This window comes from Panulirus ornatus, chromosome 5 (genome assembly GCF_036320965.1).
Source record: "Panulirus ornatus isolate Po-2019 chromosome 5, ASM3632096v1, whole genome shotgun sequence".
NCBI lineage: Eukaryota > Metazoa > Arthropoda > Malacostraca > Decapoda > Palinuridae > Panulirus > Panulirus ornatus.
Window position 1 is genome coordinate 15,665,640 of NC_092228.1, and position 17,012 is coordinate 15,682,651.

The 17,012-nt window shown below is 40.6% G+C and overlaps 1 protein-coding gene across 8 annotated transcripts in view; it reads left to right on the forward strand.

The window, feature by feature from the left end:
• Positions 1–17,012, forward strand: part of Cdep (Chondrocyte-derived ezrin-like domain containing protein) — a 729,829-nt gene that overhangs the window by 541,385 nt on the left and 171,432 nt on the right. For all 8 annotated transcript variants that reach the window (XM_071661711.1, XM_071661716.1, XM_071661717.1 and 5 more), the window contains one exon: positions 2,546–2,776. In XM_071661711.1, coding sequence (XP_071517812.1) covers positions 2,546–2,776 — 231 coding nt within the window. The remainder of the gene's footprint in view (positions 1–2,545; positions 2,777–17,012) is intronic.

A 17,012-nucleotide genomic window follows, 5' to 3' on the forward strand; every position in this document is an offset into this window, starting at 1 on the left:
TTTGCGAGGTAGCGCAAGGAAACAGACGAAAGAAATGGCCCAACCCACCCCCATACACATGCCTTGATTCAATCCACTGACAGCACGTCAACCCCGGTATACCACATCGCTCCAATTCACTCTATTCTTTGCCCTCCTTTCACCCACCTGCATGTTCAGGCCCCGATCACACAAAATCTTTTTCACTCCATATTTCCACCTCCAATTTGGTCTCCCTCTTCTCCTCGTTCCCTCCACCTCCGACACATATATCCTCTTGGTCAATCTTTCCTCACTCATTCTCTCCATGTGACCAAACCATTTCAAAACACCCTCTTCTGCTCTCTCAACCACGCTCTTTTTATTTCCACACATCTCTCTTACCCTTACGTTACTTACTCGATCAAACCACCTCACACCACACATTGTCCTCAAACATCTCATTTCCAGCACATCCATCCTCCTGCGCACAACTCTATCCATAGTCCACGCCTCGCAACCATACAACATTGTTGGAACCACTATTCCTTCAAACATACCCATTTTTGCTTTCCGAGATAATGTTCTCGACTTCCACACATTCTTCAAGGCTCCCAGAATTTTCGCCCCCTCCCCCACCCTATGATCCACTTCCGCTTCCATGGTTCCATCCGCTGCCAGATCCACTCCCAGATATCTAAAACACTTCACTTCCTCCAATTTTTCTCCATTCAAACTCACCTCCCAATTGAATTGACCCTCAACCCTACTGTACCTAATAACCTTGCTCTTATTCACATTTACTCTTAACTTTCTTCTTTCACACACTTTACCAAACTCAGTCACCAGCTTTTGCAGTTTCTCACATGAATCAGCCTCCAGCGCTGTATCATCAGCGAACAACAACTGACTCACTTCCCAAGCTCTCTCATCCCCAACAGACTTCATACTTGCCCCTCTTTCCAAAACTCTTGCATTCACCTCCCTAACAACCCCATCCATAAACAAATTAAACAACCATGGAGACATCACACACCCCTGCCGCAAACCTACATTCACTGAGAACCAATCACTTTCCTCTCTTCCTACACGTACACATGCCTTACATCCTCGATTAAAACTTTTCACTGCTTCTAACAACTTGCCTCCCACACCATATATTCGTAATACCTTCCACAGAGCATCTCTATCAACTCTATCATATGCCTTCTCCAGATCCATAAATGCTACATACAAATCCATTTGCTTTTCTAAGTATTTCTCACATACATTCTTCAAAGCAAACACCTGATCTACACATCCTCTACCACTTCTGAAACCACACTGCTCTTCCCCAATCTGATGCTCTGTACATGCCTTCACCCTCTCAATCAATACCCTCCCATATAATTTGCCAGGAATACTCAACAAACTTATACCTCTGTAATTTGAGCACTCACTCTTATCCCCTTTGCCTTTGTACAATGGCACTATGCACGCATTCCGCCAATCCTCAGGCACCTCACCATGAGTCATACATACATTAAATAACCTTACCAACCAGTCAACAATACAGTCACCCCCTTTTTTGATAAATTCCACTGCAATACCATCCAAACCTGCTGTGTGTGTGTGTGTGTGTGTGTATCACTGTTAGTCAGTCAGATTTGTTAGAGATACTTTTTTCTTTGTCTCACCCCATTAGCATATGTTGATTATGAGTATGATATATATCTTAACAAATTGGAGCTTTTTAATTAGTTACAAATTACTGTTTTTTTTAATTGTATGATGAATTGCTTTTTGTAGTTTCAGGAGACCCACCCAGCCAGACCGGCAGTTGTAAATTCATGAAATTTCAAGCAGTTTTTTCCTAGCATTTAGAGAACTGATTGGCATAAGCCCCATAACTACATGTTGGATTTTGCTTGAGATATACCATCTGTAGAAGTTTCATTCTATAACTATACCTACTTCATAGGTATTTAAAGAATTGGATGGCATAAGACCCATGGTTTGATTTTATCACTTATGAAAAATTTAATTTGGAACTTTACCTGGCTGTAACTCTTAGAAACTTCCACCTTTGACCTTGGAAATCAATGCATATATTTCTTATACTTCTCAAACAATATTTCAGCCAGTTCTCATTTCGCTCCCAGTAGATTTGCTGCACTGCAGGCAATACAAATAGTTCCATGGCACACCCCTTCTAATGTAGGTGTTCTTTTGTTCATCTTGGAATAAAGGATGGCTGCAGAAACAATATCATAGAAAATATTGTAGATAACTGTGTAGCAAGTGTTCATATTGTACTGTAGTAGCACAGCAAAATGTGCATTCAGTTTCTGTAATATATGTGAGATTATGTTGCCAAATCTTTTATGGCAGTTAAGGGGTTGTAAGACATAGGAGGTCAAATACTCATATGGTTCAAGAAGGCTGCATATTTATCATAACCATTTTTTTCAGTGAAAATTTCATCATTGAAATATAGATTGCATGTAACAGTTTTCTTTTAATATGTAATAATTGTGTATACTACTTTTCTTGAATATCTTTTCTTCCTTTATGAGGGTTTCTTAACTGATTTGGGTGTATTTTACAGTTGGTACACCTGTGTCTTTATCTTGTGGCTCCATGACTTTGGCCTCAACTGGCGACCCACAGTCTCCTGGGTCACCTACTCAGACTGAGACGGCTGACCTTCATGACTTCGACACCCGTGACCTGGAGACCCCTAGTGTAACCCCTTCCAGGCAGGACACCCTGTCTCCTGAGACATCAGTTACTTCCAGTCCTCAGCGAGGTCACGACCCTGAGTACCCCCATCATCCAGGTCAGCACCGCCACTACCAGAGGGCACCTTCCTTAGACACTAACTCTACTATGTCCTCACGACAACAACTCAACTCAAATCCTGCTCTCATGGAGGGATCTATTAAAGAATATTCTTTTGTTGATAACCGCCATTATCAAGAACCTGCTGATGATAGTGGGGATAATCTTTCACATGAATCATATGAATTAATTGAACGGGAGGGAGGTAAATGGACAGGGTCTCAATCAAGCTCCAGAGTTCCTAGTAGGTCTGGTTCAAAGTTAATGATCAACAGTGAAATGGGAAGTACTGAGTGCCTAGAATGGACTGAGCTCAGAGGGGATACCGATAACAATAGGGGTCGTGCAAGTAGCTATACTGGTAGCCTGCCTCGCAGCCACGGCAGCAGTAGTAATAAGAAACAAACAAATGGTTATACTGGCAGCCTACCAAGAACTCACAGCATTAGTCAGTCAAGTAATTTGTCACGTAGCTTAGCTGGAAGTCGAGCAAGTTCCAGAATTACTTTGGAGCTTCCTCTTGATTCACGGCCTTCACAAACTGATGATGAGGATCTTGCAAGTCCAGGTAGTCCTGAGTTTCATGAAAATAGTGTATGTGAAATTACTAGTGAAAAAGGATACATGTTAACAGCCCGACATCTTGGAACCATTACAATTACAGACAGTGCCTCAGTGTTTGGCCAGATTTCTCATTCACGTCATAGTGGTTTAGAACGTCAAGAAAGCCTTCCAGAGAGTGTTAGCCTTAGATCACGCTCAAGCAGTCACTCAAGAGTGGGTCGGGAGTCTCGGGAAAGTTTACGTGATGTTGGAGATTCTACAAGTATAAGCACAATGACCATGACAACTCGTCTCTCTGCCAGTATGAGAGCTGCCAAAGAAATGGGCCAATATGTTGACTATGGTTCATCACAGGAAAGTCTTCACAAGATGAGTTCTTGTGAAAGCGATGGTGGTTCATCACTGTCGTCTCACACTAGATCATCTACCACTCCTCGTCCACTGGATCTTCAGCATGGCAGCTTCCTACAGCACAGGCGAAGTACATCTACAAGTCCTCCAAGTATTACTTCCTATTCCTCTCAAACTAGACCCCGATGTATGGATTTCTCCACACTCCACAAAAAGCCAAAGTTTCACATGTATGGGGCAGGTAGAGGGAGTGACTCTGGTGGCAATACTGATAGCGATATATGTTCACCATTAGAAATACCACATCCTATACCTCCTCCACCGGAAGAGGTACGAGAAGAAGAGGAAGATGATGATGACCTGACCCCCTCACAAGAGCAAGTTCAGTTTCTTCCTCATCCACCAGATATGGATCTAATCACAAGAGTTCGAGGGAGCAGTGATGAAGAGGAAGATGAGCAAGAAGAGTTACAGGATTTGGAATCTGAATCAGAGCAAGAGGATCAGATTATTGTTGTTATAGAAGAGAAAGGAGAACCATGTATGTTTGATTTTGAGACATTACCACCACCTCCAGAAGTAAAAGAGGAGTCGCCATCTAGTATAGAAATGGATCTCACAGATACATCACGAGAAAGACGGATTGACGAAAGTGATGCTTCTGAGCGTACAGTGATTGAGAGGTTCAGGCTTCCAGATGAACGTCTCAACAAATTAGGTTCTAAAGACAGCCAAATGAGTATAGAAGAGATTGATGAATCGATTCTTGATAGACGCTCTTCTGTGACAGAACGGAGACAGTCAGCTCATGATATTGGTCGGAAATCTCCACATCCTACCTCAGAACGGCGGCCATCATATCAAGATCTGGTCTGCATTTCTCCTCTTCCAGACAAAGAACGCAGATCATCTCTACATGATTCTGAAAGAAGATCACCCTATCTAGACACAGAGCGAAGGTCTTCTGTTCATGATTTAGGCAGGCGATCTCCCTATGATAGAGACAGAGAAGAGAGAAAATCATCATCATCATCAGAAAGACGAAGTTCAGTATGTTCAGACCGTCGTAGTTCTGTATCTTCAGAAAGGAGAGGATCTGTGTCATCTGACAGGAGACTATCTCTCTCTGAAATAGGAAGAAGAACATCAGTATCAATTGAGCCTGGGCAAAGGTCACCATTTTTTGATGCTCCTGTTTTTGAATTTGAACCAGAGAGAGAATGTGAATCATTTGAGGGGGACACTTCTTCCTCTACTCTTGCATCAGCTTCTGAGAAGAGCCCAACAGTCTCTGATGTAGAGAGAAAGAGTAGCTTCTTTGATGGATTGTTGATTAATGAATCTCTGATCAGTATGGATGAACTCACTGAAGCGCTAATACCCCCAGAGGAGGTACCAGAACCTTTTGCTACAGTTTCAGGGGCGAGGGTTGTAGAGATCGTGGAAGGTAAAACAGATCATAAGGTAATTGTAACAACAGAAGTAGAGGAAGAGGAGGAAGATGAAGAGGTGTTTGTAAAGGAAAAACTTATTTCAAAGGAAGATAGTGTACAGTCAGTTGAAACAGAGGGTGAGCTAGAAGGGGATGAAGTTTTAGAATGTAGAGAAGGGGCTGTTGGAGATGCTACACCTGTCCTTGATGAGGAAGATGCTATTGGTGCAGTTGGAGGGACAGAAGAAGACCTAGATGAAGATTATTTTGAGGATGATGATGAAGATGATCGTGCACAAATGAGTGATCAGTCTCCTCAGTCTCCTGACCTTGTATCTGAGCCTGACGAATATCATGATGATTATCAGGAACCGGAATATTATCAACCATTCACTCGGCAGATTGATATGGGTTATGCTTTTCCTTCTCGTACGTTATCTCGTATTAGTGAGAGAAGTACAACCTCTGAACAGGAACATGAACAGGACCATATTGGTTTACCTGAGCCTGAACCTGAACATACAGATAGCAAAATCTCAACTCCCACAGAGGAAAAACTTCCTTCTATTCCTTCAGAAGAACAGCAAGGAGAGTTACCCTCAGATTATTCAAATTCTACAAGTGATGACAATCAGAGTGATAGAAGAACCAGTCTAAATGCTGAACAAGAAACTCCTCAGCAATATGCCACACAGTTCTTTCTTAGAGATTTACCAGAATTTGTGCCAGGTGATGAAAGTGATGAGTTTCCATCCCCTCCAAGTTCTGCTTTCTTGGAGAATCCTCACACAGAACTTAGTCACATAGAGACGTATTACATGGAAATTAATCAGAGAGTGAATCAGAGTAGCGAAGGAATATATGATAATATTCCAGTAAAGTTTGAAGGTATCCATGAAGTATCAGAATCTGAATCAGCATCAGAAGAAAATCATACACTTCAAGAGCCTGAAGATAACCTTGAGATGTTAGAGGATATACAGACTGTTGAGGAATTGGAGGAGGAACCTGGGACATCAGGAGTAAAGGAGAAAGTAGCGGCTATAAAACCCAAGACTCCTACACGTGTAAGGAGAGAGTTGTCATCTCCTTCTCCTCCTCCTCCTCCTCCACCTCCAAGACCATTCATGCGACCTCCATCTATGTCCAGAAGCCCTAGTCCTCCTTTGACACCCCCAACTCCTATTGCAAGAGAAATGCCTGTTACCAAATATGATGGAGCTCATTCCTTTGATATAAGACACCGTGTAGCTATTGAGTTAGAGGTACGGGGGGGACATCTCCATGAGAGTAGGGAAAACCTTTCTACAGCGGGTCTAAGTGCTCAAACTGATAGTGGAGAATGGAATAGTTTTTAGTACATATTCCTTTTCTTTTTGTATATCACACATTTGTTACAGTAATATCTCTGAATATATGTTGTTACTGTCTGTCACTATGTCATGATCCCTTTCTTTTCTCACTTAACATTTGAATTGTCACCTTATCATCATTCGGAAACACCTGCACTAAAGGTTTCTTATTTGCTTAATTGCATAACTGTATAGATATAAGGATGCAGTTAACCTTAAAATCTCATTCCCTTTTTGGTGCATTATTCAGGAAGTTAAAGCCTGTCAAGCATTATGTAGTGTGTAAAAAATTACTGTTTACTGTCTGTTAATTTAGCACTACAATTATCATATCATATTGGTGTTCATGAGCAATATATTATAAGTCATGCAAGACACTTTTTAGCATTTTGATGTTGGTTGCTATTCTACTGTTCCTGTTAAACTTGTACGAATTTGAATTCAAGGAATTAGTGCTCTGAATGCTGTGTATCAGTGAAGCTCAACGGGAGATTGTTACCTTGAAATTTTTAAGCTTTAATTTAGAATAGAAAACTTTAAGCACCTCTTGCACAACGACATTGCATTCCTACAGGGAAATGGTGTAGAGGAGAGAAGAGCTTTTCTCATGTAGTGGGTAATCTCAGTCTGCTTCAGTATTTTTATTCATATCTTACAGAAAAGTCTAGAGAAACTAAGTTTTTTGAACGACAATAACTCTTTTTTGACATGGGTAGATTTTATCTTGAATGTTAATGACAGGTCTGTAATTTCTCTCATTCACTTGGCTTCTCAGTCATGCTAATTTTACTTATATAGCTGCTAGTTTCAGATAAGGGATTGTTCTTATTTATCAGTCCTAGGATATATGATCATATGAAGTCACACTAAAGGTTTAAATTTGTGTGTATATATATATATATATATATATATATATATATATATATATTTTTAGTTTGCTACCAGCTAACAAAGAAAATTTTGAGGTAAAAAATTACAGCAGTATAGGGAGGACAAAATTGTGATAGAAACTACTTGTGTTATTGACTGCCTGTTGATTTAAAGGTATTTGCAAGAGTTTGCATTGATATATGTGATTTTTAACTAAGATATGAGTGCCAAAGATACTTTTTGGTATGAAACAAGTTTTACCATAATCGAAAATTCTGTGACTACTCATATACTCTACATTTGAAGCGCAAGGAAACAGATGAAAGAATGGCCCAACCCACCCACATACTCATGTATATACATAAACTCCCACACATGCACATATGCATACCTATACATTTCAATGTATAAGTACATATACATACACAGACATATACACATGTGCACATTCATACTTGCTTCCTTCATCCATTCCCACCACCACCCCGCCACACATGAAATAGCACCCCCCTCCCCCCGCACCAACATGAGGTAGCACTAGGAAAAGACAACAAAGGCCACAATCATTCACACAGTCTCTAGCTGTCATGTATACCTCCCATGCAGTCCCCACGTGTCATATTAGACGACTAAAGAGGATGGGAGCAGGGGGCTAGAAACCCTTCCCTCCTCTATTTTAACTTTCTAAAAGGGGAAACAGTGCATATATATATATATATATATATATATATATATATATATATATATATATATTATCCCTGCGGATAGGGGATTAAGAATACTTCCCACGTATTCCCTGCATGTCGTAGAAGGCGACTAAAAGGGGAGGAAGCGGGGGGCTGGAAATCCTCCCCTCTCGTTTTTTTTTTTTTTTTCTAATTTTCCAAAAGAAGGAACAGAGGGGGCCAGGTGAGGATATTCCAAAAAAGGCTCAGTCCTCTGTTCTAAACGCTACCTCGCTAACGCGGGAAATGGCGAATAGTTAAAAAAAAAAAAAAAATTTTTTTTTTTTTTTTTTTTTTGCTTTGTCGCTGTCTCCTGTGTTTGCGAAGTAGCACAAGGAAACAGACGAAAGAAATGGCCCAACCCACCCCCATACACATGTATATACATACGTCCACACACGCAAATATACATACCTACACAGCTTTCCATGGTTCACCCCAGACACTTCACATGCCCTGATTCAATCCACTGACAGCACGTCAACCCTGGTATACCACATCGATCCAGTTCACTCTATTCCTTGCCCTCCTTTCACCCTCCTGCATGTTCAGGCCCCGATCACACAAAATCTTTTTCACTCCATCTTTCCACCTCCAATTTGGTCTCCCACTTCTCGTTCCCTCCACCTCCGACACATATATCCTCTTGGTCAATCTTTCCTCACTCATTCTCTCCATGTGCCCAAACCATTTCAAAACACCCTCTTCTGCTCTCTCAACCATGCTCTTTTTATTTCCACACATCTCTCTTACCCTTACGTTACTTACTCGATCAAACCACCTCACACCACACATTGTCCTCAAACATCTCATTTCCAGCACATCCATCCTCCTGCGCACAACTCTATCCATAGCCCACGCCTCGCAACCATACAACATTGTTGGAACCACTATTCCTTCAAACATACCCATTTTTGCTTTTCGAGATAATGTTCTCGACTTCCACACATTCTTCAAGGCTCCCAGGATTTTCGCCCCCTCCCCCACCCTATGATCTACTTCCGCTTCCATGGTTCCATCCGCTGCGGATCCACTCCCAGATATCTAAAACACTTTACTTCCTCCAGTTTTTCTCCATTCAAACTTACCTCCCAATTGACTTGACCCTCAACCCTACGGTACCTAATTACCTTGCTCTTATTCACATTTACTCTTAACTCTCTTCTTTCACACACTTTACCAAACTCAGTCACCAGCTTCTGCAGTTTCTCACATGAATCAGCCACCAGCGCTGTATCATCAGCAAACAACGACTGACTCACTTCCCAATCTCTCTCATCCCCAACAGACTTCATACTTGCCCCTCTTTCCAAAACTTTTGCATTTACCTCCCTAACAACCTCATCCATAAACAAATTAAACAACCATGGAGACATCACACACCCCTGCCGCAAACCTACATTCACTGAGAACCAATCACTTTCCTCTCTTCCTACACGTACACATGCCTTACATCCTCGATAAAAACTTTTCACTGCTTCTAACAACTTGCCTCCCACACCATATATTCTTAATACCTTCCACAGAGCATCTCTATCAACTCTATCATATGCCTTCTCCAGATCCATAAATGCTACATACAAATCCATTTGCTTTTCTAAGTATTTCTCACATACATTCTTCAAAGCAAACACCTGATCCACACATCCTCTACCACTTCTGAAACCACACTGCTCTTCCCCAGTCTGATGCTCTGTACATGCCTTCACCCTCTCAATCAATACCCTCCCATATAATTTACCAGGAATACTCAACAAACTTATACCTCTGTAATTTGAGCACTCACTCTTATCCCCTTTGCCTTTGTACAATGGCACTATGCATGCATTCCGCCAATCCTCAGGCACATCACCATGAGTCATACATACATTAAATAACCTTACCAACCAGTCAATAATAAATATATATATATATATATATATATATATATATATATATATATATATATATATATATATATATATATATGTGTGTGTGTGTGGTGTGAGGTGGTTTGATCGAGTAAGTAACGTAAGGGTAAGAGAGATGTGTGGAAATAAAAAGAGCGTGTTTGTGAGAGCAGAAGAGGGTATTTTGAAATGGTTTGGGCACATGGAGAGAATGAGTGAGGAAAGATTGACCAAGAGGATATATGTGTCGGAGGTGGAGGGAACGAGGAGAAGAGGGAGACCAAATTGGAGGTGGAAAGATGGAGTGAAAAAGATTTTGTGTAATCGGGGCCTGAACATGCAGGAGGGTGAAAGGAGGGCAAGGAATAGAGTGAATTGGAGCGATGTGGTATACCGGGGTTGACGTGCTGTCAGTGGATTGAATCTAGGCATGTGAAGCGTCTGGGGTAAACCATGGAAAGCTGTGTAGGTATGTGTATTTGCGTGTGTGGACGTATGTATATACATGTGTATGGGGGTGGGTTGGGCCATTTCTTTCGTCTGTTTCCTTGCGCTATCTCGCAAACGCGGGAGACAGCGACAAAGCACAAAAAGAAAAAAAAAAAAATATATATATATATATATATATATATATATATATATATATATATATATATATATGTGCGTGTAGGTTTGCGGCAGGGGTGTGTGATGTCTCCATGGTTGTTTAATTTGTTTATGGATGTGGTTGTTAGGGAGGTGAATGCAAGAGTTTTGGAAAGAGGGGCAAGTATGAAGTCTGTTGTGAATGAGAGAGTTTGGGAAGTGAGTCAGTTGTTGTTCACTGATGATACAGCGCTGGTGGCTGATTCATGTGAGAAACTGCAGAAGCTGGTGACTGAGTTTGGTAAAGTGTGTGAAAGAAGAGAGTTAAGAGTAAATGTGAATAAGAGCAAGGTTATTAGGTACAGTAGGGTTGAGGGTCAAGTCAATTGGGAGGTAAGTTTGAATGGAGAAAAACTGGAGGAAGTAAAGTGTTTTAGATATCTGGGAGTGGATCTGGCAGCGGATGGAACCATGGAAGCGGAAGTGAATCATAGGGTGGGGGAGGGGGCGAAAATCCTGGGAGCCTTGAAGAATGTGTGGAAGTCGAGAACATCATCTCGGAAAGCAAAAATGGGTATGTTTGAAGGAATAGTGGTTCCAACAATGTTGTATGGTTGCGAGGCGTGGGCTATGGATAGAGTTGTGCGCAGGAGGGTGGATGTGCTGGAAATGAGATGTTTGAGGACAATGTGTGGTGTGAGGTGGTTTGATCGAGTAAGTAATATAAGGGTAAGAGAGATGTGTGGAAATAAAAAGAGCATGGTTGAGAGAGCAGAAGAGGGTGTTTTGAAATGGTTTGGGCACATGGAGAGAATGAGTGAGGAAAGATTGACCAAGAGGATATATTTGTCGGAGGTGGAGGGAACAAGGAGAAGAGGGAGACCAAATTGGAGGTGGAAAGATGGAGTGAAAAAGATTTTGAGTGATCGGGGCCTGAACATGCAGGAGGGTGAAAGGAGGGCAAGGAATAGAGTGAATTGGATCGATGTGGTATACTGGGGTTGACGTGCTGTCAGTGGATTGAATCAGGGCATGTAAAGCGTCTGGGGTAAACCATGGAAAGTTTGTGTGGGGCCTGGATGTGGAAAGGGAGCTGTGGTTTCGGGCATTATTGCATGACAGCTAGAGACTGAGTGTGAACGAATGGGGCCTTTGTTGTCTTTTCCTAGCGCTACCTCGCACACATGAGGGGGGAGGGGGATGGTATTCCATTTGTGGCGAGGTGGCGATGGGAATGAATAAAGGCAGACAATGTGAATTGTGTGCATGGGTATATATGTATGTGTCTGTGTGTGTATATATGTGTGTACATTGAGATGTATAGGTATGTATATTTGTGTGTGTGGATGTGTATGTATATACATGTGTATGGGGGTGGGTTGGGCCATTTCTTTCGTCTGTTTCCTTGCGCTACCTCGCAAACGCGGGAGACCGACAAAGCAAAATAATAATATAAATATATATATATATATATATATATATATATATATATATATATATATATATATATATATATATGTATATATATTCTATTCTATTATACTTTGTTGCTGTCTCCCGCGTTAGCGAGGTAGCACAAGGAAACAGACGAAAGAACTGGCCTAACCCATCCACATACACAGGTATATGCATACACGTCCACACACGCACATATACATACCTACACATTTCAACATATATATATATATATATATATATATATATATATATATATATATATATATATATATATATATATATATATATATACACCACATTGTTCCAATTCACTATATTCCTTGCACGCCTTCACCCTCCTGCATGTTCAGGCCCCGATCACTCAAAATCTTTTTCACTCCATCTTTCCACCTCCAATTTGGTCTCCCATTTCTCCTCCTTCCCTCCACCTCTTGACACATATATCCTCTTGGTCAATCTTTCCTCACTCATTCTCTCCATGTGCCCAAACCATTTCAAAACACCCTCTTCTTCTCTCTCAACCACACTCTTTTTATTACCACACATCTCTCTTACCCTTTCATTACTTACTTGATCAAACCACCTCACACCACATATTGTCCTCAGACATCTCTTTTCCAGCACATCCACCCTTCTCCGCACAACTCTATCTATAGCCCACGCCTCACAACCATATAACATTGTTGGAACCACTATTCCTTTAAACATACCCATTTTTGCTTTCCAAGATAACGTTCTTGACTTCCACACATTTTGCAACGCTCCCAGAACTTTCGCCCCCATCACCACCCTATGATTCACTTCTGCTTCCATGGTTCCATCTGCTGCTAAATCCACTCCCAGATATCTAAAACACTTCACTTCCTCCAGTTTTTCTCCATTCAAATTTACCTCCCAATTGACTTGTCCATCAACCCTACTGTACCTAATAACCTTGCTCCCCGAATCAGCCACCAGCGCTGTATCATCAGCGAACAATAACTGACTCACTTCCCAAGCTCTCTCTCATCCACAACAGAGTGCATACTTGCCCCTCTTTCCAAAACCCTTGCATTTACCTCTCTAACAACCCTATCCATAAACAAATTAAACAACCATGGAGACATCATGCACCCCTGCTGCAAACTAACATTCACTGAGAACCAGTCACTTTCCTGTCTTCCTACATGTACAAATGCCTTACATCCTTGATAAAAACTTTTCACTGCTTCTAACAACTTACCTCCCACACCATATATTCTTAATACCTTCCACAGAGCATCTCTATCAACTTTATCCACACATCCTCTACCACCTCTGAAACCACACTGCTCTTCCCAAATTTGATGCTATGTACATGCCTTCACCCTTCTCCTGATCCATAAATGCTAAATACAAATCCATTTGCTTTTCTAAGTATTTCTCACATACATTTTTCAAAGCAAACACTTGATCCACACATCCTCTACCACTTCTGAAACCAAACTGCTCTTCCCAAGTTTGATGGTATGTACATGCCTTCACCCTTTCAATCAATACCCTCTTTCTTTTATGCATCTCCCACTCATTTGCATTGTTTCCCTGCAAAAATCGTCCAAATGCCTCTCTCTTCTCTTTCACTAATAATCGTACTTCTTCATCCCACTACTCACTACCCTTTCTAATCTGGCCACCTCCCACACTTCTCATGCCACAAGCATCTTTTGCACAAGCCATCACTGCTTCCCTAAATACATCCCATTCCTCCCCCACTCTCCTTACGTCCTTTGTTCTCACCTTCTTCCATTCTGTACTGAGTCTCTCCTGGTACTTCCTCACACAAGTCTCATTCCCAAGCTCACTTACTCTCGCCATTCTCTTCACCCCAACATTTTCTCTTATTTTCTGGAAACCTCAACAAATCATCACCTTCGCCTCAAGATAATGATCCGACATCCCTCCAGTTGCACCTCTCAACACATTAACATCCAAAAGTCACTCTTTCGTGCGCCTATCAATTAACACATAATCCAATAATGCTCTCTGGCCATTCCTCCCTCTTACATACGTATACTTACGTATATCTCTCTTTTTAAACCAGGTATTCCCAATCACCAGTCCATTTTCAGCACATAAATCTACAAGCTCTTCACCATTACCATTTACAACACTGAACACCCCATGTACACCAATTATTCTCTCAACTGCCACATTACTCACCTTTGCATTCAATCACCCATCACTATAACCCGGTCTCATGCATCAAAACAACTAACACTCACTCGGTTGCTCCCAAAACACCTGCCTCTCATGATGTCAAACATATTCGCCAATTCCTGTGTTGATGAGGTAGTGTTTCAGAACAGAGGACTGAGCTTTAGAGGAAAACTATCCAAGTGGCCTCCTTCTCTGTTCCTTCTTTTGGAAAAATAACACTGGAGGGAAGGATTTATTATAATTGATCATTGTTGTCTGTGTTAGTGAGGCAGTGCCAAGAAACAGACAAAGAGAGATCTGTCCACTCACATACACATATACGTACATATACGCGCATACACATGTATATTTTTTTATCATTATTATACTTGATTACCATATCCCGCCTAAGTGAGGTAGCACCAGGAAACAGACAAAGAAAGACCCTTTCACTCATACACACATGTATATATACATATGCATTTACATATGAAATTATATACATATGTATATACATTGTTATTATTATACTTGATTGCCGTTACCCGCGTCAGCGAGGTAACACCAGGAAACAGATGAAGAATGGCCTATCCACTCATATGCACATGAATGCCCATACATGTACATATACATACATGTAAATGTCAACATATACACATATACATACATATTCATACACATAGACATATACATATATATACATGTACATATTCATACTTGTTCGCCATCATCCATTCTCAGCGCCACCCCACCCCACAGGAAACGGCATCACCACCCACTGCGTCAGATAAGTAGTGGCAGGAAACAGAGGAAGAAAGGCCACATCCTCTCACATTCATACATGAGTGTCACACACACAAACACACTTATCGGTGTTACCAGACTATGCCTGCATGAGGTTACTCCATGATTGAAATGTCACCTTTGGCCTTGTACTGTTGTTACTGGACAAAAAAAGTGCAATCTTATCAAAGAACTTCTCATTCCAAAGGATTCCACCATTTTCCTTCTACAGATTATAGTGCAGCCTTTCAGCTGCATGAGTCCCATAAAATGGATCATAGCATTTTGTGTAATATGTATTTTTTTCATGCTTGCTGTTTGCCACATTAGCGAGGTAGTGCAGGAATAGACAAAGAAAGGCCTATATCCTTTTAGCTGTTGTGTCTAATGCACTGAAACAATAGCCCCCTCTTCACAACCAGGCCCCACAGACCTTTCTCAGGTTTCTCTCAGCTGCCTCACATGCCCTTATTCAATCCATTGGCAGCACATCACCCTTGTATAATATATATATATATATATATATATATATATATATATATATAATGTATTTATTCACTCATGTATTTATCCAAAAATAGAGAAATACGTAGATTTTTCTGCCCTGGGGTCAGATCCAAGATCATTATTAATTCATGATTCATTTCATAAGCATATTGATTTTCTTTAGTATGTTTATGTACATATATGTTAATCTTTATTATTGATATGAAAATTTGTTTCTCATATATCGAGCCTTTTGCTGCAAAATTAAGAAAAAGTTTTCGAAAATCAGCCAGTACCTAAGAAAAGCAAAAGCTCATAAGAAATTATACTGCAGTCCTTCATGCGATAATATATTGTTACTTTTCTTGACCTCCCCATTTGTAGATGATTAATGTGTTGATATCCATTGTTTAGTTCATCATCAGGTAGTGGTAATATACTCTTATAAATATGATTGTTCTGATTGCCATGAGAACAAAAAGGGGGATTGTAGTTGTTAAATACTTTGAAAAGTGATCTGCAAAAGAATGGTTACATGAAATTTTGTAGTTGGTTATGAGCTGGAATTTTTCTGGATATGATGTAGTACCAAGTATGGATGGACTTTATGTTAATAAGTAGTCATTAGTATACTGCCTCTGATAATCATAAATGAAAGCTTCTCCGATGTTTGCAAAAGTTTAGCAAATGTAATTTTAGTGATAAGAGAAAGATGTTTAAAGTTATTGTGAGATTTGCTACATATTTCACTGGCAATTTGCATATCTATGAGTGCTTTCTTGAGTTTTATAAGTTTCACAGTGCTCTATAAACATCTTTTCAAAGCATTTCCTAGGACAGTATAATGTATGGTAATGCCAAATGACAAAAGTATTATGGTCTGTATACTAGTGCAAATGACCGTTTGTCTTTGTCAGTATTTCCAACAATTTGCTCACCTAAAGTGCTACTACAGGGTTAGGTTGCCTCAGCAGAAGCTTCCAGGTTGCCTTCTTCAAACACACTTGTAGTTTGCTCCATCCTCACTCCTTATTGGGTTCTTTCCCAGATATTTTCCTTTTTTTTTTTTTTTCCCCTCCCAGATGCTAACTGTCTTTTCCAGATTTTTCCCTCTTAAGATGCCAGCTGTCTTCCATTTGCACTGCTGCCTTCCAGCTGGCTTCTTTTTTTCTCTTTTTTTTCATGTCTCCTATCCACATGACCAAACCACCGAGAACATTTTCTCTTAACTAGTCTGTGTGGCACCACACCCCATATCTTATTTACTCTGACATTCCACATATAAGTAGTTGACCAGTACTTACTCCAGCACCTTTGCTGATACCACATGCATCGTATAGTGAGTTAATATTAGCAGCTCCATTCCACGTCCATGTTTAACACCTGTAGGTTAGGGTTGGCAAAACTATGGTGTCCTTTAGTTCTTTTGGTAGTTAGCTGTTTATCAGTTCTGTAGAAAACATCTGTTGTGCTTAAGCCTACTATTAGAATGCAGCATCTTGAATGGCAGACAAAAGCAAATGTTATTCTAAAGGCATGCTAAAGTCATTGTGGATAGCTCTCTTATTCAAGGTATGAAAGGAGG